This window comes from Toxorhynchites rutilus, chromosome 3 (genome assembly GCF_029784135.1).
Source record: "Toxorhynchites rutilus septentrionalis strain SRP chromosome 3, ASM2978413v1, whole genome shotgun sequence".
Taxonomy (NCBI): domain Eukaryota; kingdom Metazoa; phylum Arthropoda; class Insecta; order Diptera; family Culicidae; genus Toxorhynchites; species Toxorhynchites rutilus.
This window is the reverse complement of record NC_073746.1, coordinates 213,316,386-213,341,180: the sequence shown is the minus strand read 5'-3', so window position 1 is coordinate 213,341,180 and position 24,795 is coordinate 213,316,386. Positions and strand designations below refer to the sequence as shown.

At 37.9% G+C, this 24,795-nt stretch overlaps 2 protein-coding genes across 4 annotated transcripts in view; one reads left to right on the top strand and one right to left on the bottom strand.

Annotated features, from left to right (window-relative positions):
* Positions 1-337, top strand: part of LOC129774998 (ubiquitin carboxyl-terminal hydrolase 8) — a 31,375-nt gene extending 31,038 nt beyond the window's left edge. For all 3 annotated transcript variants that reach the window (XM_055779132.1, XM_055779131.1, XM_055779133.1), the window contains one exon: positions 5-337. The gene's annotated coding sequence lies outside the window, so the exon portion shown is untranslated. The remainder of the gene's footprint in view (positions 1-4) is intronic.
* On the bottom strand, positions 262-24,795 carry LOC129774999 (transmembrane protein 169). The gene is made up of 3 exons (XM_055779134.1): positions 24,501-24,795; positions 23,775-24,234; positions 262-4,832 (listed from the first exon to the last, which is right to left on the bottom strand). The coding sequence occupies exons 1-3, from the start codon at positions 24,663-24,665 to the stop codon at positions 4,225-4,227; spliced, it is 1,233 nt and encodes a 410-aa protein (XP_055635109.1). The 5' UTR covers positions 24,666-24,795; the 3' UTR covers positions 262-4,224.

Below are 24,795 nucleotides of genomic sequence, written 5' to 3'. Positions count from 1 at the left end.
CCAGAGAACACCGGCTTTTCAAACCAATAATTCCAAATTCTCCGCATATTGACGCCTTTGTGTGAATCTGTGTATATCAACCAAGGGAGGGTCATCATTGACAGTTGTACTGTGATCGTGAATCAAATAGTTTTGAAAGATATATCAGAAACGTTAGCAGACAGAGAAGTTAAGTTATTTAGATATATTTTACGAGACGAATCGAACTGTTTGAGCTATTCGACTTCAAATTCTGTCCTCGATTGAAAGGAAAGATTATTTTCGATGACAAATAGCGTTTTATTTACTAAATATATAATAAACGTTTTCAATCGATTAAGTATAGTCTGCGATTTCACGGGTCGCATTTTTTTTTGATTATGTTACATTCCAGTGGCGATGACAATTATATTCCAGACTAAAATGTTGACTTTTTGCTAACTCATTCGTTTATGATAAAGTTATAATATATTTTTTGTTTTTTCTTAATTATCTTGCCGTGGTATAATTTTCTTAGCATATTGTTTTTTTTTCATTTTCTTTTGCCTGGTGATTAGTTTGAATAATATCACATCAATACATCACTTCAATTAAACTATTTTCGCGGAATATTATTCCTATTCATGTTTTTAGAATGCATTTTTTTCAAATATTTCAGACAACCATTTTGCAATTTAGTTTCTTTAGATGCGAAGAATCCGGTGACCTACCGGCGTGGGTACTAAATACAGCCGGTGTGTTTTATAAATTACCCGGATGGACCTATGTCATGCATTCACCTTAACACCTGGTGGTGAGACCACTTGTGCACCACCAATCATAGTAACCCATGAGTTTTAAAACTGAATTTGACAGCGCTATCAGTTGAACTACGGAATGGCGAAAACAGTAAAGCAACTACGTTCCATGGGTGTTACGTATTGCGAGCTCCATCCCGCTACGAAGAAAGAGGACAACGTATTTTGATTCCGCCCGTTCCGGCATCTAAATGGTTTAGATAATTATCCATTGGTCATTTTCTATTGAAAATTTGAGTAGAAATAGTTTAGAGTATATTGTTTACGCTGTATTTTTATCGCTGTCAGTTATTCAAAAAATTGAAAAAATGGCGCGAGCACCTGGGAAATCCTCAACTCTCCCATCGAGACATAGGAAACTCGGAATCGTGCAGCCAACGGTGAGTTGTGTGAATAAACGTTACTAAGAAACTCTAAGCATCGAACGGACGGGAAAATGCGGTTGTGGTGTACCAGTAAAGGCTGAGTAAATGTTGAATACCCCTGATAAGAAAATGACTCTACTGTAAGTGTATATTGAAGGAGAATGGATAAAACGTTCAGTTTAAATAGTGAACTGAGGACGTGAGGGTGTCACTCTAAAAGTTGTATTTCAATTATTATCAGATAAAGAACATAAACGCTGTCAGAATGGTTGTTCTATTAGTTATCGAAATCAAAATCGTGTCGTGAAAGCGTTTAAGCGGAAAACTCAATGCTTCGGTTAGGGATGTGACCAAAAGTAGAATCTGTCCAAGTCTTTCACTCAGAGAGCCAAGGTCCGGGAGGGACTGCTTACGTATAAAGTGCAGAAAGCTCCCAATCATGACGAACGGCACGGGTCCGGAAACTGTACACTCAGAGGCTGACGAAGCTCCATTGTCTCATCATGGATGATAAGACTAACGTCAAGGCGGACTTCCGGCAGCTTCCGGGGCTATTGTTCTTCACCGCACAGCAAACTTTCAAAGTTTGCCAAGAAATACATGATTTGGCAAGCGATCTGCTCACGTGTCAACGGAGTGCGTCGTTCGTGACTACTGGGAATGCGAACGGGAAAATCTACATCAAGGAGTGTCGACAGAAGCGTCTGCTACTTCGGTTGAAGCAAGGGCCTGGCGATTTTGTGGCTGAATTTAGTTTCGTGCCACTATTTAAAGGATGTCCTGGATGTTTAAATTGGTCATATGATAATAAAAATTGTAATTTAAGATAGTTTCCATCATATGTACCAAGTTTCAATAAAATCGGAGAGGGTCGTGTCAAAACTTGCTGTTTTTTTGCAGATTTGGGGTGGAATTGCTCTATATCAATATTTGCGTCTCCATCGCAATCAAAATTTGAAAATTTGAAGTGCCACGCGTCTCCATATTGAAATTCAAGAACACATTAACAACTCAGTGTCTCCATCGCATCTCTTCAAGGTGAAAGCAACGATCTTGAAATATTGGGCCCTATTGTAGAAATCGAGTCGATAAGAATTTTGCTCGATAGCTCCATTTTGCTATCATAGATACCGAGCAAGTCGATAGCATCGACCGAATGAAAGCTATCGGTGCAATTGTCAGAATTTTTCGCGTTGTTTGGTTTGCTTGTTTCATATCGTCAAAGAATTCTTTCGTTTTGGTTTGCGTCCCTGATATTTTCCTTTGGAAAACGATTCAGAAACGCTTAAATATATGCAATTGCTTCACATGAAATTCGAGCTCGACAAGAGATTATCTCGATTTGCAAAATACGAACTTTCGTTCGGTGATAGTGATTGTATCGACTTCTCGATTCGATTTATATAATCAGCCATTCCATATCAAATCGTTACAGTGGTTCTCAGATTTTCGTGAGAAGTGGTAGTTTTGTTCCTTTTCGCAAAATACTAGACCCGTATTTTTAGGGTGATCCGAAAAATCAATTTTTCCTTTTTTTTTTTTCCTAAAATGACTTTTTTCAAAAATTCAGAGCTTTTGAACTTGAGTAGTTCAATTCAGATGATCAACGTATCAAATCTGAGCCAGTTAGCTAGTTTTCCTTGGAAAAATATTACATTTGCAAAAGCAATTGGATTTTGTTTTTCTAATTATTGATTGTATTTGTATTTTATTTGCTGATTACATTGCGATTGGACTAGAGGGCGCTATATTTTTTAATATTTTTTTCTTGAAAGCTGAGGTTTTACATAACATATCCAAAAATAAGCCTCGCTGATTTTTAGTTTATGCGTAATGATTTTTCAAAGTTAACCGATGATTCAAAAAAACTTTCCCTTCTTTTTCCACTATAAAAATTAATAACTTTCTATGTGACTGGAATTCAACCTTTTTCTTTTTTTGCTAAAAAGGTTAAATTATTGGCTTTAATTTATTATGTCAAAAATTATGTAAAAAACCCTCAGCTTTCAAGAAAAAATATAAAAATTATATCGCCCTCTAGCCCAAAGTCATGTAAACCGTAAAAAACAAACACAATCAATAATTACAAAAACAAAATCCAAATTTTTTACAAGTGTAATATTTTTCCAAGATTAGCAAATTGGCTTTATTTTGATATGTCGACCACCTAATTATGTTAACTAGTTCAAAAATTATGAAAGAAATAGTCATTTTCGGAAAAATTGGAAAAATCTGATTCTTCGGACCACTCTAAAATGGAAATGGGCACCCTAATGAAAAAATAAAAAAAAAATTCAGGTCTAGTATTTTGCGAAAAGGAACATAACTACCACTTTTCACGAAAATCTGAGAACCACTACATCGGTTTGACAAGGAATGGCTGGGAATGGAATGGACATGGGAATGGTCCATTGTGATCGCTTTATTCACGTGAGTACTGAATAACCAGGGGGGGGTCATCCGGGAAAGGACCCTCTAGATATATGGTTAAGGAGACTTTTCTGGACCAATCGAGAATGCACATTGAGCAGAAGTGTATCCGATAAGGACCAAAAATGCAACAGGTGGAAAAAATATTGAAAATGACTCAGGTAATTGACGATACGGAGAAATTATGTATTCCATTCCACGCGCAACGTATCCGCCATCATCCGCTAGCGGATAATCGGGGGTCTACTGTATTATATACGAAAATGTATATCGTTGCAGACACATTATCATTTATTCACTAACTCTACCTAGAATTTGTATAGAATTTTTGATATTTCAGTGTTTCTCGCATGTCTTAACTTTTTCGTTTTGATTGATGCATGGACACTAGAAAATCAATTAAATTATATTAAAAGTAATCCATAATTGATTTGATATCTTTAAAAATTGAAAATCGAAAACTCTGCTACAAATGGAAACAAATATTTCAAACTATTCTAGGGAAGATTCAAATTGGTCCCTCGCACCTCTTTGTGCATTCGGAAAATCGAATATATCAGGGTGAGGGATTTGAAATAACCCAGACTACAAATAATAGTATCACGGCAGTTGTCTTCATTACAGTATATACAAAACATACCCAGCTTCCGACATTACAAGGACAATTCCTCGGTAGATGAATTGATCTGGAGCGATTCGTTGTGCAGCGGCATTTCCGATCCTACCCCAACGCTTCCGGTTGGGCAAATGTCCGTCAATATGACTACCTCGTACGGGCTACAGTCGGAAAGGTGCAAAAAGGAACACAACCAACCGTAGAACCCTTTCTCGATATCGCAGATCTCATTCCACCACGTGGTGAAATGCAAGCTAACCTGCCTAATGCCGGCGTAAATTCCTAGACCTAGAGTGCAAAGTGTGATAGCTAGTGGATATGCCAATATCAGCAACGGAGACATGACTAGTTTATGGAGATACGACTTTTCCTCGTTGAAGTAGATGAACATGTTGTACCACGTGACGGTACCGATGTAGAACGAGTAAATACTGGTGGCTATCGTAACGAAGGGAAGACATAGGATCGTGAGAATTAGAACGTGAACTCCGGTACGGAGTGTACACTGACAGCAGTTTTGTTTTGTACGACAAGCCTCGTCGTGAGCAGCAATCGCTTGCTTGTTGATTTGTTCTAGTTCTTCTCGTGAAATGTTCAGCTGTACATCCAGAGACTGTCCTTTCTTGCGGCCACGTTTTATGGTGCCTGTGAAGTACATAAAGGAACAATTTGTTGTATTAATAATTTGAATCTATATAATATGTCTCTTAAAAAGCGTTTATGAATCATAAAATTAATATGTTTTAATTGCATGTTTAGAATTCGAAGGCTAATCAATTAACATTCCATATAATCAAATTATGATGACAAAGGTAAGTGAAGCACCCTTAACGTTTCGCGTCTCAATTGAATCGAAAAATTCAAAATTAGTGGACGATAAAAATCAAGTGTCTCCATCAATTTTCTCTACCAAACATAATTCAGCGGTGAGTGACGAGCCGAAATAGTTTAGTGTAGAAGCATTTAAATGTAACACCTCTATTACTATTACTCTATTAAGAGTAGGGACGTCCACCAAGAAGATAAAGGAATGAACGCTTCTCCTCACGGGGTAAAACGGAACAAACCTACCATGTAACTAGTTTATAATAGGGAAGACTATTGGAAAATTTGCCGAGACCGAGAGATGCAAAAAGTCTTACGAAACGACGGAACTGAAGTATAAATCGAAATACATCCAACACTTAATGTACGTTCGATTTATTACTTCTAAGTTAGGAGGAGATTCATCATTCATCATTCGCAACAACAAACATCAGGCATGCCATTCCCGAAACAGAAAAAAGCCCGATCAGGCATGTTACCATCTCCAACAACCCAAGAAGCCCAATCATGAGAAACTAAGCAGCAAACCACCAGTTGTGATGCAGTGCAGAAGGTTCATCTAACCGATTCCGAAACCAGCCATGGTTCCGATTTTCCTAAAATTTTACGTATATTTGGCCTTTTACAAAAATGCTACGAAGCCTTTATCAGTTGACCTGCAGTAGCATTGGCGGAAACTGTGAAACAGCAACGTGCGATACTTTGTTCGTACAATCAGTTTCTCCCCAGACCGCGAAGAAGTTTGACATCGTGTCGACTTTTAATTCGGGGCCATAATTTGGGTCCCGAACTAGATAGTGTAATCTCTATCAGATTAGAAGGCAGGCACGAAATTAGTTTTAAAATGTTGAAATTTGAATGAAAGTGGTGGAACAAGATAGCAAATATGGTTACCAGCAGTATTGTGCAGAAAATGATGGGTGGTATCACACGAAAAGTTCGAAAATTCATCCAAACAGCTGACGAATGATCTTCATGTATTTTCCCTTAAAGTTCATTTAAAAAACCTACAAAATAACATCCTTCATTTTTTGTACGTTATTTCTATGCTGTGAAATGCCTTACTTTATGCAACCAAATTAGAACTGAAATAAACTTTACTTGAAGCACGTATTCTTGACACTTTTCTAACGTTTCTGACATTTTTACTTAAACTTTTCAAACAAAATTGTCTTTAAAAACAATTTTCATATGAGTTTTTTTTCACCATTTGCAAAAAAAAATTTTTCATTTAAATAGAATACAGTAGAATCCCGATTATCCACGGAATAGTCTGGCAACGTCACCTCGGATAGCGAAAATCGCGGATAAAGCAATAGTTGACTAAAAATGTTGTCCAAACGTGAATAAAAGATATTCAAGCATGAAAACTATGTGTTATTAAGACAGAAATCATTCAACTATCCATCTATAAGATCGTGAACACCAGTGCACAATGGTCCAGGAAGTGCATTTAAGTGGAAATTAGCATCTGGAGCGCTTATTTTGATGAAGTAAAAATAGGGTTACCAAAATTATGGATGAAATAAAAAATATATCTTTCTTATCTTTATGGATAGAGATAAACATAGTTCGACAATGTTGTAGTCCAAGTTAGTTGAGACATATTTGTAGAACAAAATTTTTCCCTATCTCTTGAAATAACCGGTATAGCGCCTTTTTTCTAAGTTGGGTCACCATGAAAAAAACTGTTTTTTTGTTCTAACTTTTATGTTGCCAATTTTACATGCAAACTGTCTTCAGAAGACTTTTAGAGCTTACTAAGACAAACATTTTGCGATACGGAACTTGTCAATATCTCAACTCTACTCAAAGTTATTGATATTTCTTCCCGAAAATTACGCTCTCTTCATTCGCTTATCATTGTTTTTGGGGCAAACATAAAAAAATGTTCATTGACGGCATCTGAAAGAGCATATTTGACTCTACATAATGTGACATTTCCAAAACTATGTTATTTTTTGTATTTCGGAAAACTAAAATTGAAATCATGGGTTTTTGGGAGAAAAAGCATCAAAATTTAGGTAGGATTAAGATATTGACGAGTTTTGCATCGCAAAATATTTGTCTTAATAAGTTCTAAAAGTCGTTCCAATACAATTTTGATGTAGGATTTGTAATATAAAAGCAAAAAATCCCGTTCATTCATGGTCACTCTAATGAAACTTAGAATAAAAAGCGGTATATCGGATATTTAAAGAGGTAGAATAAAATTTGGTTCTACAAAGCTGCTTAGAATAATAGAATTTTTATTTGCTAAATACATTTTTAATACTACACTTTTTATACTACATTGTCGATCTATGTTCATCTATAAAGATAAAAAAGTTAGATTTTTTATTTGATCGAAAATTTTGGTCACTCATTTTCTGATGACAAGAAAATGTCATGTCAATCACGTAGAGCAACTACGAATTGTACAGTCTACCCAAGCTCAAGCTCATTTTCTGATGACAGGAAAATGAGCGCCGTATCATATTGAACAACTTTGTCGAAGACAGTTTTTGTCTAGAGAATAAAGATCTTCCATAAAGTTGTATTCTATCTAAGTTGCGTTAGGGACACTATGAAAAAACGGGTTTTTTGCTCTAACTTTTATATTTCAACCTCTACATCAAAATTGTCTTGGGACGACTTTTAGAGCTTATCATTACCAACATTTTGCGATGCTGAACTTGCCAATATCTAAATACTACTCAAAGTTATTGATGGGTTTTCACCCAAAACTCATGATTTCAATTTTAGTTTATTCAAATACTAAAAATAACATAATTTTGGAAATGCCACATTATGTAGAGTAAAGTATGCTTTTCCAAATGCCATCAACGAACATTTTTTATGTTTATCCCAAAAAGATAGACAAGCGAATGAAGAGAGTGTATTTTTTGGGAAGAAATATCAATAACTTTGAGTAGAGTTGGGATATTGACAAGTTCTGCATCGCAAAATATTTGTCTTAGTAAGCTCTAAAAATCTTCTGGAGACAGTTTGCATATAAAATTTGCAATATAAAAGTTAGAGCAAAAAAAAATGGGTGGGTTATAACTATGATATAACCGCAAGGTTGACGTGGAACTACCTTAGCTTAGCAATCATTTGTTTGTATTGATTGAGTTTTTGATTGAATGAAACAATTTACGAATTCAACTGAATTCAATTTAATTGCTGTGTGAGTAAAAAGACTGTATAAATGCCATGTAAGGTCAATTCATACATTGTGATAGATCATGTTCTCCACTACAAGTGAATTTAATGACAGTCCCTGTACGTTTGGTATGATTCCTAGGACAAAACATATGAACGGAAGAATTATCAAACAATTATTTTATTTTACATTTCCCTCTGAAGTTTGCATCTCTCAAGTTTACGTACTTCTCGAACCGCTAATTTGCTGGATTTGATGAGCTTCAGGCACTCAATTTCGATTTTGACATGTACGTCGAACGCATATTGTATAATCAATAGGCGTTATCGTAGAAAATGGTTTTCAATATTTTGCCTAACCATCAAATGGTATGCGTAGAAATTCAGTGAGTAGAGGATATGAAGGCATATCCTTCAATGCAATCTTGAATAACCGAGCCAAAGCGTTGTGTTCGTAGCCGCTTTTGTAATTCGTGTTAGGAGAACGCTTTTTGGAGTGCAAAACAAAACATACGTGTGCAGAAGTATTACCGGCTTGCATGAATCAATAACTTCTACTTCTACTTTTTATACTACAAATGCTTTAAACTTGAATGTTCTTCTAAACTCTTTGAATTAGTAGTGATGGAACCCGTCTTCTCGTTTTGCAAACAGTACATAACTGATGACCAGCATGGATTCATGCCGAAACGCTCAACATCGACGAACCTGTTAGTATTTTCAAATTATATAGTGGATAGTTTGTCACGGAATAGCCAAACTGATGCCATCTATACGGACTTGACTGCTGCATTCGACAAGATTCATCACGACATCGCAATCGCAAAACTGGAAAAGCTCGGATTCACAGGAAGGATGTTAGATTGGTTCAAATCCTATCTCAAAGAACGAAAACTTCGCGTTACCATCGGTGATAGCAGCTCCAACATTTTTTCTGCAGCTTCCGGTATTCCTCAAGGAAGCCACCTCGGACCCCTGATCTTTCTAATCTACTTCAACGACATTTGCTTGGTATTAGAAGGACCTCGCGTTTCGTTTGCGGATGATTTAAAAATCTATTGCCGTATTAGTTCTGTAGCCGACTGCTGGTTTCTTCAACGACAACTGGATATTGTAGCCGAATGGTGCGCCACGAACTGTATGGTTATAAATCCATTAAAATGTTCCACGATATCCTTCTCTAGGAAAAAAGAACCGATCACGTTCGAATACGTTCTCTCTGGTGTTCCCATTCCACGAGTTATGAAGATCAAAGATCTTGGAGTGATACTGGATTCGAGACTGTCGTACAAAGAACATGTATCGTATGTTGTAGACTTGGGATTCATTATGCGGGTTTCAAAAACTTTCACGGACGTACATTGTCTCAAATTCCTGTATTGCGCTCTAGTTCGGCCTGTTCTGGAATACTGCAGTATCGTTTGGAATCCACACTATCAAACTGGCATTACGAGAATCGAGTCCGTTCAGAGAAGATTCATTCGGTACGCACTTCGCCTGCTTCCGTGGCGCAATCCTCATCAGCTCCCTAGTTACGAAACCCGATGCTTGTTGATCCATCTGGATTCACTGCACTGCAGAAGAAAGCTAGCTAAGTCTTTGTTTGTAGCGGATACACTCACTGGTCGCGTCGATTCTCCAGAAATTTTAAGCCACCTAAATCTCAACGTACCACCTCGACGGTTGCGGAGAGTTCCTTTTCTGCGGACTATACTTCGGCGAACGAATTATGGCATGTATACAGCAATAGCAAGCCTTCAGCGTGCATTCAACACAGTTTCTACGGCGTTTGATTTTAACATTTCGCGTGTTACATTGAAACAACGGTTTTTAGAATTAATTAGAGTTAGATAATTGTATCATTTGGACCACTGTAGTCTGTTGATGCCAGAACAAATAAACAAATTGCCTCTAGTGTCTGCACGATTTTCCCAGGTTCTTAAGTCTAGAAGACCGTGTTAAGGAAACATATTCTAAACTGTACAAAGGCAAGCGAGTATAAAAGATCTCGCATTTTGCATCGAAAGCCGATTTCCCCGGACACCTTGCCAATTTCCACACGCTCCATGGATTTGAAGTCTGTGTTAGGGAAACACATTTCAGTCGGAACAAAAATACCCCCGACTTGCACGTATTTGCAATGCCGATTTCCCCCGGGCACCTTAGTTTAGAAATTTCTGTTAGGGAACAAAAGCTCTCCCTACTTTCATGTATTTGCAATACAGATTTCTCCAACCCTGCTTGGTTTTGAAGTCTGTGTTAGGGAACATATTTCGGTGAGAACAAAAGTCCTCCTACTTCCATGTAGTTGCCATGCTGATTTCCCCAAGGCTGCTTGGTTTTGATGGCTGTGCTGGGGAAACAGTAATTTGGGCCAATCAAAACGAGGCAGTTAGGGCGTTTAGATAACGCATAACATTTTACAATTATTCAATTGTTTATCTAATGAAGAATAACATTTTATTGACTGCGATAGATGCGTAGAAATATTCACTTTCGATTGATGCAAACATCTTTCCGATCCAGTAAGAAATGTTTGAGTTATAAGCATTCGAAATCTTGCATTTTTTCCTGCATGTTCTGTGTTTAGGTTTTCATTTTACCCCCTATATATTCCGGTTAGACGTAGTCCCACGTCAAAACCGTTTTTTTATGGTGACCCTAATGCAACCTAGAAATTGTACAACTATGTTTACCTCTATCTATAAAGATAAGAAAGTTAGGATTTTTATTTCATCGTAAATGTTGGTCATAACCAAAACAAAAGATCAAGAGCTTACCACTCTCCGAAAAATTTCAGAAAGCTCTATAGAATTACTATACAATTCGCTTCAGCGGATAATCCGTTCGCTGATAATCGAGGTTCTACTGTACTAATTTGATCCCGACCCCGTCAGGTTGACGCCATATGAGGTATGTTTTTAAGATGGTATTTACTCGGACAGTGTCCTGTTACAAGACCAGTGAATGTGCTGAAGTCTTTCTTATTAAGGCTCAGCAGTTGTTGAGTAATTTTAATACTCGGCGTAAATTTTTTATTTGCCTTTTCAAGTTTTGCAGCCATCCAATTGGCTGTCATTTCCCTTTCTTCCCATTTCTTCAGCTCACTTTTCAACACACAGTCAGAAAGTCCACAGAATGGTTCTGGACCAGTGAATGGTGAGTTTGAGCCGTTCCTGGCAAGTTCGTCTGCTCGCTCGTTGCCCTCTATACCGCAATGGCCAGGAATCCAGTACAGTTGTACCGAACTTATCTGACTTTAATTCCGTGAAAGGGAAATGCATTCCCAGACAATTTTTGAAGAGCATTTAAAAGCATTTAGAGCTTTAAGTGCCGTTTGACTGTCTGTGAATATGGAGATGTTAACATGTCTATGACCATTTTTGTCCCTGTCTAGTATTTTTTTTGACGTAGAACTACGTCTTTCATTAAGGGTGCAAATCAGAAAACAGGTCACGTTTTTATGAAATAAAGTTAACGTTAATAACTATTTTTGTCGTGAACGGATTCTGGCGATTTACACACCAAACGAATCGGAAATTCTCTAAGATTTGTTTGATATGCTATACATTACAATCTCATAGTCTGTATATGGTTTCAATTGATGAAAATAGGAAGCATTCCAATTTCCTCATACATTTGTTCTGTCCATTTGTGTGCTTTCCCGAACAGAACTTTTAATAACGAGCAACGAAGGGGAAATCGTGAGATGTAAAGTCTCCGTGAACAAAGGAAAAGAAGAAGAACGAAGGAGAGTATTTGCTTAGGGTATAAACAGTGGATCTTGCTAAGGCAAACTTCATTCTACATTCTTCATATTTAGTTGCTTCAAGCCATCAATATATGGATATTTGTGTGCGTACGTGTATGCTTCATAACCCGTACGTAAAAATAGTGCATCTTCGCTACGCTGTAACCCCATTTGTAATGATGAATATAATCTAGGAGGGGAGATAGCAGGAGGGAATTATTTACGCTCACGAGTTCAATTCTCACTCCCGACATTCTTCTAAAAGTAAAGTAAATGTGACAAACCAGCCGAAATGAGTTGAAAGTCACTATAATAGAGAAAAAATAATTATTTACGCTATTGTATTAGTAACGAACCTCTACTGAGCCAAATATTCAGCCTTTTTACAAGCAGTTAACATTGCTTGTGTTCTGTCACATAAAGGCTTCGTTGGTGCCTTTGACATTGCATCAATGCATTGAACTAATGCTATAGTGAAGCAGGTGTTAGGGTTGTGCACCAAGAAATTATTTGGGAAATACCAAGTTATTCAATAAGTTATAATAAGTCATTAATTTATTTGGATTCGCGTGCGGATAGAGTTTATTTAGTCACCAAGGAAGTAAATGTCGTTCTGAAATTTTGTATGTGATTTGGTTTCGCTTGCAAGTAGCAAAACTTTCTCCACTAAAGATGACAACTGCGCTTATATCGAGCGTGTATTGTTCTGCGAGCACAAGAATGAATCATCAAACAATTATCGTCACATGATTCTACAATAAAAAAAACATTTCAGGACTATCAAACTGGTAGAATGGTTATTTCAAAATTTTTGTATCATTATAAAATAATATCCGCATTTTAAACAAGCTACTTGAATTAAACTACAGCGTAGCTCTACGTCAACAATGCGGTCGTGTCCTGAACACAACCTCCTATATTTTTTCCATCTTTTGAGCTGTAGAGCACTTTTTTAGCCTCTAGCTGAACATATTGGTGCAAAGGTACCAGGTGAAGGATAGCCTCCAATGCCTTTGAAGGAGTGCTTCGCATTGCTCCAGTGATTGCAACGCATGCTAGTCGTTGGAGTTTGTAGGCACTAGGTACTAGCCTAAGATGTCACATTACTGACTTACGCTGACCCGGCTCTGAACACGGTCTCCCGTGTCAACCCTCGCACTCAAGGAATACTGGCGAATGGCAACTGTGTAATGTGCTAGCATTAAAGATATGATAACCATGTGACATGTACACGATTAAAATTCGGCTCTGTTACAGCTAAAATACTAATGAGCCTAAAATAAATAAATAAATGGGATCAACCCTCGCACTGCACAGATAACCAAAAAGCGATTATGTTCAACGAGTGGAGATAGCGGCCTGAAGCTGGGACCCAACAACAAATATGAGTTTTCAAACAAATTGCACAGAAATCGGGAGCGAAATCGAAGAGATAGGCATCTTTGCCAGAAGGGCATAGGTGATGAGATCACCGCCGCTGAGCCAATAACTAGCACCAAAATCCAGCAGCGACAAATACATCGAAGAGCAGCCTATTCTGCAATACGGAAGATTTAAGCCAAGAGAGCATCTGAGGAACTCTACGAGTACATTAAGCCTCGCAATAAAGCTCAAGCAGTCATAAGGACCTTGACGATCAATATCAAATCGGTCCTTGCGGCAGCTGAACGCGAACTGCAATCTTGGAGAACAAGAGCTGAGGAGTCGAGAATGCACTGAAAGAAGCTATGCAGAGTGAGAAGCGGTTCCGAACCAATGGCCGACTCGACCCCATTAACCACCAAAAGGAGAAGACAAACTCCTGAAGAGAGAAGGGCTGCCAAAAAACAAAAAGAAGGTAGCGAAGTGGCCAACAGTGAAAAAAATCAAAGCAATGCAGATATAAATGAGTGGTAAGAAGTTGAAAGGAAGAAAAATGAAGAGAATTAGGGAGAAAACGTGGCCTGAGTAAGGCGCATCCTAAAAGGAGAAATGCTTTTCGAACCGAAAAAGGACCCAACGATTAAAAGCTCGGCCTTTGAACAGTTTTTTTTTATTAAATCGTTTGTTTTTACAGGCTCAGTTACATAAGTTTAAAGGAGCCAAACTCTGAACTATATTTTAACTAGAATATATTAACATGTTTCCTTAATTCTATGGTTAATAAAATAGGAAACCGATCACTCGCGGTCGACTCGAGTTTAGAAGGGTGACACATTTTCGTTAGGAAAAGGATGGGATGTAAGGAGATTGAAACAATATTCACACTCATACTCACATTCTCATTCATACTCACACTTCACACTCTTTTCTTAAAAACTATCCTTACATCTAATATGTATTACAATTCACCTTATTCTAATGGAAGTGAACCGATAACTCACCAAGGACGAAAAAGAGGGGAAAGGATATAATGAAAATCACATACGAAGATCGATAGCTTTTAGGAAGACATATATTTGGGACATGTAATCAAGATCTTGCCGAGCCAACACATCTCTCACCGGCATCCATTGTACAGTTGGTTGAGAAACAGCAAAAGTTAGAGCTCTGTCCCAGGAAAAAGTGGTCGAATGCAGAAACCTGGATGAGATCACTACATAAGCCAAGTTGACAGAATCCCTAATTGAGCAGTTCGAGCTGGAAGTAGTCTCCCTAACAATTCGGCTGAGGAAAGCATTTGGAGATACTCAAACAGCAACCATAAGACTACCAAGCAACGCAGCAAGCAAGTTGTTGGAGATTGGCATAATGAAAGTCGGGTGGACAGTGCACTCTTTGAGAGCTACTCAGCAAGTATTGAGGTACTTCAAATGCATGGATTTTGGCCATCAAACCAAATACTGCAAAGGATCTGATAAATCGAGCCTTTGTATAAGATGCGGTGACAAATGACATTTGGCAAAAGCTTCTACTAAGCCTCCAAGATGCATGCTCTGCACGACAGAAGCAGAAACCGATCACGCTACAGGTTGCTCGAGATGTCCGGTCTTTAAAAGGGCGTTGGCTGCAATAACTAAATGGAGGTAACGAAAATGAACCTTAACCACGGCAACAGCAACTGTTGGCTATGGCAAGTCGCATCAGAAACCAAATGCGATGTGGCGATCATAGCAGAGCCGTATCAAGAACCTCCAGATAACGGAAAAAGGTTGTCTGATAGAGCTAGAATGGCTGCAGGCTGCACTAACAACGATGGGAAGATACCCCATCCAGGAAGTGGTATCCAATGCATACGAAGGGTTCGGGATAGCTAAAGTAAACGGAATCTCCGTATGCAGCTGATATGTTCCCCGAGATGGACTCGAATAGTTCGATTTGATGCTATATGACCTAACAGAAGAGACGGAGCACGGAGTCCCAGAGTAGTTAGGTAGTTAGGGACATTCAGGCATAAAGTACAAGGAGGTGGTTTAGTGAGTAGAAATCTCACGCTATCCAGTCAACATGTCGACTGGGTGTCTATTGAGTTGTGATTAGAGGACGCCAGTCCGACGAGTTTGTGGAAGAGAATGGTGATCTTCAGGGTTTCTCAGTGTCAACTCCACGTTCCAGTATAATATAGAAAGTGGACCGTGCTAACTGCTCTGCGGTATTCCCGAGGACGATGCAAAATATGAAGACAGGCACCCGCCAATCCTCACGCGGCTTGTTCTGCCAGTCAGACAAGATTGGAACCATTGCTTGGCCAACTGCGACTGCGTGACTCGTCTCGTCTATCCGAGAAGCCTTCGGTGACATGCGATATGAAAGTGAGCAAGTTCGTAGTTGTGGAGCGTCTAGGTATGAATTCGTGTTGATTGTTGCTGATTAGTTGCTCATAATGGAACAACATAGAAGGCAGAATTGCGAGTTCGTAAAGCCCGTTGGGACCCACTGATGTTGTTGACTATAGTTTGGCAACAGCCTTAGGGATTTACTCATCGTTGATAAGAATTCGGTTCAACGAAACCACATGAACTGAAACATTTCAGACCGCTGCTTGTTCGGGTGATAGTGTATTGCAGCGACCCCATAATAACCAGGGGTACGACTAAAACGTCAAATCCCTCATATTGCCAGTGTACCCAATATTGCTGCGGTTTACTGACATTTTGGTTCAATCAATTACTGTTGTGTACAACTCGGTGCGGTTATATAGTCGAATAGTGGCTAACTTTAAACTCCATGTTAAATGTGAACACCTCCATGTGAAATCGAAATATGAATATCGCTCATGCAGTTAGAATAAAGCAGCGCATTTTTCGATTTCAATCCTCGTAAATGATATGTTGATAAACAAATGACGCCATATTGATTTTGATTTTGGGTAGCCTATATTCAATTGATGTCTAACCCCTGATAATAACAGACGGGTTTATTTACCCAAGTTTACGATAGGGCCCGATCTAGGCAAAATAAACACATCATTATCGCATGATCCTTTTTCCGGATCGTGTGAAACATAGGTATAGGTTTATGATAGGGACGGATCGATCCCAAATAAATAAATACATCTCTCCTCGCACGATCCTTATTTGCGGATCATGTGATTCATAGTTCGTTATATTTATTCTAAAAGAGTTTTATGATAGGGACAAAACTAATCGCAAGTTCGTTTTGTTTATTGTAAAGGAAGACGAAATAGATATACCAAACTTGGGTATAGAAAGATAGGCAGAAATAGAATAAAGTATTGAGTTTTTTTTTAGCTGTTAGAGGAAGAACATCGTCGCGTTTTTGATCGTCCGAAATTGCTGTTGCCTAGACCGCTAGGCAACGTGTTCATGTGGTGACAGCGGTGGGATGCTGTCCATGTGGGGACAGCAGCCCACCCATCGAAGTGTTTAATCAATCAAGAGGAAATTGATTTGGATGAAGGAAATCATTGTCAATCATTATTGTCGTACGATGGTGTATTGTGTGCAATTAAAAAAAAGTGACTGAACATTGAACGTTGTACACGCGAATAAAGAGTAGTGTAAAGCTATTGAAAATTGTTATGAAAAAAAATGCAGAAGACAATAAACCAGTGCTACGAAGAAGGATTTATTCTATTGATACCGGATTTATTCTATTGAACAGATTTAAGATAAGAAACATTAACAACGAAGTGAGCGCGAGTGTGAGAAAGCGCGAGGTAAGGGAAGATACCCATCGCTGATTTGCCAAAACAAAATTCCCAGAAACAGTAAAATTCTAGTTTAGTGAGTGCTTTTCGCGAGCATCGTGAGCAGAGGCGGCAAAACAACTAGAATAGTGGAATGCATGTCTAAAAAAATGATTCCCGCTCGGAGTCTATTGGAGAAGCTCATTTGGTTGAGCCACCACGGTTGCAGCTGTCTGCTGAGAAGTTCGATTCTTGATCGATGTTTTTGCTGGACTGTGACCCCGAGATGTTCATCTACGTCAAATCGAATGTGGCACCAGCCATTTTGAGGGATGTTATGGGAGTAAACTCTGTTTCGGAGATTCCCGTTCTCTGCATTGATCCATTGAGTCGGGAGACGACCGCAAGTGAGGCGCTGTTTGCTGTTGTAGTAAATTATATGTAGTAAATAATGTGGGACCCATTTAATGCTTGCAAATCATGGGTTGAAAAAAAAAACAAACATAATTGTATAATATGTAAAAAAATAATAAAACCTAGACTACCGTAAACGAGAAAAAACACTTACATTTTTTGACGTAGAACTACGTCTTTCATTAAGGGTGTCAATTCAGAAAACAGGTCACGTTTTTATGGAATAAAGTAAACGTTAATAACTATTTTTGCCGCGAACGGATTTTGGCGATTTACATACTAAACGAATCGGAAATTCCGTAAGATTTGTTTAATATGCCATGCATTAGAATCCCCTGGTTAGTAAATGGTTAAAATTCATTAAAACTTTAAGTGTTTCTATTTTCCCATACATTTGTTCTGTCCATTTGAGTGCTTTCCCGAACAGAGCTATCAATAACGAGCAACTTATCGACGACCAACGGAGGGGAAATCGTAGGATTTAAAGTCTCCGTGAACAAAGGAAAAGAAGAAGAATGAAGGGGAATACTTGCCTAGAGTATAAACAGTGGATCTCGCTGAGACAAACTTTCATTCGGCATCGGACTGTTGAGTAATCCAGTTCACTTTGTTTTCGCTACGCTTCGATCTAAGATTGGACCCCACCAGTGGTAATCCAACTTGGAAATCGTCGTTTGATTTTTCTGTTCGTTTTTCGCGTTGTTCGTATCGTGTGCTCTTCTTTCCGCGTCGTAAATTGGACGCTCCGCGTAGTGTGCGATGAGCAAGAAGAAGAGGAAGGCAGGCTCGAGCCCTGCAAAAAACGAACGCATTGCTAGGGGCAATAAAATTTCGAGGTAAGCGTCATCTAATGATGCACGCGGTGTTGGTGCAGTGATAGTACTCGTGATAGCACCGCACCGAACAACAGCGAAGTAGGCGATTTCGGCGCGTCGGTCGAAAATGTAAACGCCCAGCCAGCAACCAAAATCAAGCTCCCCCCGCTGGTGGTGAAGGCGGTCGCTCTTGACAAACTCATCAGCGAATTCGCATTGATGGGTGTTACAGCAGTGTAAAAGCTGTGTGGCATAATTCAGTCTTTTTCCAAGCAGTTAACATTGTTTATTTTCCGTCTTCATAAGGGCTTCGTTGGTGCCTTTGAGAATGCATCAATGCATTAAACTGACGTTATGGCGAAGTAGACGTTTTAAGGTTGTGCACCAAAAAAATATTTGGGAATACCAAGCATCTTGAATATCTTACTGGAATGTTTTAAGTTATTTGGGTTCGCGTGTCAGTCGCAAAACTGCCTTCAACTAGGATTGCATTTGCGCTAATATTGATCATAATGAAGCATTGCTACTGTTTTCGAGGTTGTCATTAACAAAAAGAGTTTATTTCTCTTGTTTATTCATCAAGAAAGTAAATGTTCTGGAATTTTGTATGTGATTAGGTTTTGCTTACCAGTAGCAAAACTTCGTCCACTAAGGATGACAGCTGCGCTTCTCTCGAGCATGAGAAAGTGATGCAACTCTTTTCGAGGCCAGTAATATTAACAGAAGCGTTTCTTTTGAGAATAACGCAAAATGATGAGAAATGTTTAAATTGCTAGTAGTCTCAAGCCACCAATGTATGGCTCTGTATGCATGCTATGGTGAATAATCGACTGTAGCCGAGTCTATGTCAATTTCGAAAAAGGCCACCGGAATAGCCTTCGAGGTAAATTTCCAATGCATTGACATGAATTAAATTGCGACATACGATTGTTTTGCGAGGGCAAGAATAAATCATCAATCAATTATCGTCAACTGATTCTACAATGAAAAAATCATTTCAAAGATTATTCTATTAAACAGTTGTTTCTAAAATTTCACAGCATTATAGAATAATATCCGAAGGTATAAACAAGCGACTTATATAAAATGACAGCGTAGTTCTACGTCAACAAAGCGGTCGTATCTTGGACACAACCTCCTATAATTTTTTCACGGCTGCAAAACTCAATTCCATTGTAACAAATTAGGATAACAGCGAAGAATAGGATCAATTTACATTTTAATTGCATGTTTTGCATCATTAAATGTTTCAGTAAACTGTTGATTTTAGTCGATAGTTTTAACTATGCTTGATTAAGTTATTCGACCCAACAGCGAAAGGCATTGTGAAACATAAATAAATGAAGGGACAATTGTTATTTCATCAATTCTGTAAAAACTGTTTATTTTGTTTGAAAAAAACATTCTAGTCTCCCATACTTTGATAGTATGAACCTGAGAGAGAGGAGCCAGCTCGCGTTTGTTGTGATCACCCTTATGTCAGCGCGAACCAGTCACGGTGAACCAAGGGGAAGTATTGAAATATGTAGAAAATTTCAACATGACATTTTTTTGCAAGACGTTTTATGTGAAAATAATGTTGACGCCGGACTACATCTTTCATTTCTATACTGGGGTGTGAGTTCAAAGCTTCGAGAACGAGAGTGTTACATTGGAGAAACAGGATTTTGAGCAAACCCTTTTCGCCGGTTGAAAGAAATGGTATGATAACCGCTTCATTCGAAAGATAAAATGTCTACGCGTTATATGTATGTTACTTATTGATGCAAAAACTTGTTTCAATAGCTCAAAAATTGTTTTGGAAGCAAGCTATTGAAATCACAAAAATCTGTATATAAGTAGGTGCCAGCTCCACTCAATTATAATTGTACAGCGGTTAGATCATTTTGGAACAGTTACTGCTGCAAAAAAAAACAAACTTGCTGCTGTGAAGAAGGCGACCAGCAAGAAGAAAGCTGCTGCTACTGTTGGTGTGGCTGCCCGAAAGCAAAAGTCAAACAAATCCTCAAAAATCGTTGCATGCAAGCCGAAAACGCCGAACTCATAAAAATCAGTAGCAGCTTCGAAAAAACCACACATAACGCACAACACGAGAGAAAACAAGATAGTGTTTTCAGCAAATCAAATCCAGTTCTTTTCAGAAAGAGTTTATCAAATACTGCGGTCAAATACATTCTTTTTGTAATTTCTTCGATCAAGTGCGATCAACGTAAGATTACATCTTTCGAGCACTTATTAGGAGTACAATGAATCTTGAGAAAGACAATTCATTCCTGCTCGACACTCGCACAAAAAATGTTCACTCATCAATGTCACAAACGGGAAGTGGGTGTTGTGAGGGAGGGCAGAGTGAGCGCAACATTTATGCAGACTGATTGGAAGCGACAGATATGTTGTATATGGGAAATGGTATACAAATTATATCACACATAAAGGGGAGAAAGAATCTTGATCCTTTTAGTCTTTTGGACAAGACTATTGGTTCACCTTCACTATCGGTCAATTCGATTGGATCTTCAGTGATACTATTGCCTTGATTTAACCTGCATGTCAAATTTGAATATTGCATATGAATGGTCCATCAGTGATATCATATCAGGAATATCATGGCAAAGATGATGAGAGACTGGTAGTATAATTCTCATCTTTATCCGAATGCCTGTTAAAAATGCAGACACAGCATCCTTTTTAGTCAACCTAGTATTATTTCCATCGGACACAAACAAAATTCCCTCAAAATGCACCTGAAAGAAATCAATGTTGGCTATTTTCATTGGAAGATTAGCTCTTATTTTTTGTATTCCACAGACACACTGGTTTTTTTTACGCGGGGGATACGTATCTCGTAAAAAAAACCGCGTTAATTGGAAAATCCGCGTAAAAAAAACGCGTTAATTGGAAAATCCGCGTGAAAAAAACCTGGGTGTACGCTGCATATTCAAATTGCATCGGAGATAGACAATCATCGCCCACATTGCAAAAAGCGATTCGTCGAGCTTGCAGCAATAGATCAATCTGAAACCAGTGAATGAATACAAGAATTCGCGAAAACTGAATAAACGATCAGGAAAAGTCACTAATGGGCCCAAAACACCCATAAATTCACACAAGATCTCCACCGACAAACAAATCATAAAAGTCAGTTTGCTTCTAATTTTGGATTTTGTTTTAGAAATCATCGAAATAATTCTTTAGGACAACTATATCGAAATTATCAAAAGTAAAAAATGTTTGAATGGGCCGATGCCGCTAGAAGCCATGATGTGGGCTGACCTGGTACATCTTTTATTATTTCCTACATGATCAGTGTTCAAATTTTTACCCCCCATATATTCCTGTTAGACGCAGTCCTATGTCAAAAATCAAATCGGGGATAAAACGCACAAAAGTACTCACTAACAAAGGTTCACGTCAAGTTTGAACACTTTTCTCATAAATGAATGACAACAACTTGCTTGATTGAAATTGTCAGTTTGGAATTTTCTTGATGAGAATGCGTAAAAAGAATAAGAAGAAAACAAACTATCTGTCATTCAGCTGGCTCCTCTCTCTCAGGTATGAACAGGGCAATATGGGGAAATGCACTTATCGAATTTTAAATGTGTGATTTAAATGTTTACTAAAACATAGTGGGATTTTTATAAAAAGCACAATTTGCATTAAAGTTCATGAGTGACTCAAAAGGTGGAATAAAATTATATAATGAAACATATAAAAATGAAACAAAATAGGCAAAATGCGAATATAATGCGAAGAAAATTAATGGAAGAGACATTCAAATATATGACAAAGGAAATAAATAAGAAAACAAGTGGATATAAATAAACGAATTATACAAAGAAATAGTTTTAATGTAGCTGTAATAGCTCAACAATGTTGATCGATAAGACGTATTGGGAAATGTTATGGAGATATGATCATTTTATTTTTCATTTGGAATTGCAGAATTATAGAATTGCAGGAATTAATTTTGTTTTGATTACAACCGGAAATTAATTATATTTCAAGTCAAGCTCATTTGTAGGAGGCGGAGCGAGAAAAAAAACAAACATTCGGATGTAATTCGTAATTTTACCAACTTTTCAACAAATATTGTACATTAGGAAGTTAAGATATATACATATTTTATAGTAAACGTCAACTTATGAAGAAAACAGTTTTATAGAGATACATACATTTATATAACATATATCCTGATGAATATTAATCACAACAATGAATAACAATAAATAATAATAATAATAATATATTGAAAAAAAAGATACATAGTTATATAGACAAATATTATGACGAACAAAATTATATTAAATCACACATCAAATATTATAATACGTTATGACAAGGTCAGCCTTACAATAAATTTAAAAAAAAAAACTCTTCTAGTTTTCCCTTTAAACTCGTTGAGTAGGGGGAAATGCAGCGACCGTAACAGACGGGTTTTTGTATACCAATAATTATCAATAGCTCGAGCCTAAATAAATACATCTTTATCGCACGATCCTTATTGCGGATCGTGTTAATAAGTTTCCGATAAGGTCGGGTCGATCCCGAACCTAAATAAATACATCTCTCTTGAGTCTAAATAAATACATCTCTATGAGTCACACGATCCTTTTTCGCGGATCGTGTGACTCATAGTTCATTTTTGTTTATTCTAAAAGAGAAAAGGTCTAGTTTTACGATAGGGTTTTTGTTTATGCTTATGTGTTACTCATAGTCTTACTGTTAGGTTATCGCAAGTTCGCTTACTCATGTTGAGTCATAAATTTTAAGAAAAACTTGTATTTAATTTCTAAGGACAGAAAATAAAGGAGTTAGTTTTTGGACAGAGAAGAGAACGGTTGTATCTCTCATATAGAAAGAAAGCCTAAGACCGCTAGGAAACTGTTCAGTATCATTAGCAAACATTCCGAAGAATTTGAGCACAAAAAGATCGACGTATATCTTCGGTATCTGTCGCAATTCAATCCTTGTGAAACATTTATGAAGGCTTTCCCTCCGTTGATTGTTGAAATATTTCCAATAGGCCTTTGGGTTATATTTCAGCTTTTCCTAGGGATGTATATGATGGTTAGCAAAACAGCGTCTACCTTCCAATTATAAACTTGGTTCAGTCTACGGTAATGTTCTCCAAGCTGTAGCACAACGTGATTCACGGAACGACGTGCATGAATCCAGAAATATCAATTCTTGACAACACTGCGCACATGCCGTCGATGTCAGCTTTAGAGATATTATAGTGGACGGGAGCAGTAGTTGATTCTAAACTGGTGAAGGCCTTTGTGTTGAGAGATAGCATCAGAGTAGGATGATGGAGAAAATGTTTCACAATTGGAGCGATAGCCTCGGATATTACGGCTTATTAATATTATTGCGAAACGAAACAGAGGTCCAACATTCTCATTTTTGATGTTGTTAATATGAAATGAGTTCAAAAATCACTTTATGAAAGCAATGTTTCCGATCTTTCTGCTTAACAAAAAAAGGCCACTTCAAAAACGCGTATATATATTCTTCATTACAGCAAAACGACAGTAAGCCAATTTATATTGACGGTCTATTACACTTACCTGTCAACGTCAGATAGTTGTCGGATGAATGCGAACGTCTAGTGTTGTATTGATCCAAACTGCATTGATCCATATCCGCATTCAGAATACTAGTCTCCCCCGATTCTAGATTTTCATAATTACATATAGCAGACGGAGACTGCCTACTACTGATTTCGTCGATATCTGTACGAATATTAACCCGTTTCTTGGAGCGTTTTCCACTCCCTGTCAGCAACTCATGCGATTTACTAGACTTTCTGTCGAGGCTGCTCTCGGAAATACTGCTTGGAGTTACGGTTGAACTATCTTTCAAAGGATTGAAATGCTGCAGCTCATTCAGATCATCATCCTCATCTAAACGATCATCCTGAATGCTTGAATTGGCATTGTTGAACTCAATTATTTCCTCACTATTCCATCTTTTACTTTTAAGCACATCATTGCGGTCTGCCGATAAATCCCAGTCTTTCTTGTTTCCCTAGAAACAACATCGATCATGAGCACGTGTTTATGTTGGCGCAAAACGAAAAAAAAGAAAACAAAACAACCCTCACACAATGAACCACCCTCTCGGGCGTGTTGCATTCACAGCATAGACGTCAAAACAAAACTTGATGCATGCGCATAAGCCGAATATGAAAACAAGCATAAGGCGGCTCAAAGTGGACCCACCCCGAAGGAAAATATGCGATAATGTTGAATTATTTTCTGCCTTTGGAGAGCATTTCAATGATTTCACCGTACCTGTACATTTGCTATATGATCTACGTGATTGCCAAGCGGAGTCTTCTTCCCGGCGAGCCGTTTTCTCGGTGGTATAAAGACCGGTAAATCTGGCTGTTGTGATTGAGATTGACGGGGAGATAATTGTGGCCTCACAATCATTTCTTCACCGTGTCCAACCATCATTTATGATTTAAACTGACATCCAATACAAACTAGCATCAATATATATCACTCGGCTTATACTTATCGGTTAACTACACTATTAACAAAGAGGGAAATGTTGCAGAAGGAAAATGTTAGCCTGCCATTGCGG

Bases quoted from the DNA above. Each gene is read 5' to 3' on its own strand.
- LOC129774999 (XM_055779134.1), bottom strand. From the start codon at position 24,665: ATGATGGTTGGACACGGTGAAGAAATGATTGTGAGGCCACAATTATCT. The intron at 24,235-24,500 runs GTACGGTGAAAT...TGTTGTTTCTAG, and splicing joins ATCATATAGCAAATGTACAG to GGAAACAAGAAAGACTGGGA. The intron at 4,833-23,774 runs GTAAGTGTAATA...TGTACTTCACAG, and splicing joins CAACTATCTGACGTTGACAG to GCACCATAAAACGTGGCCGC.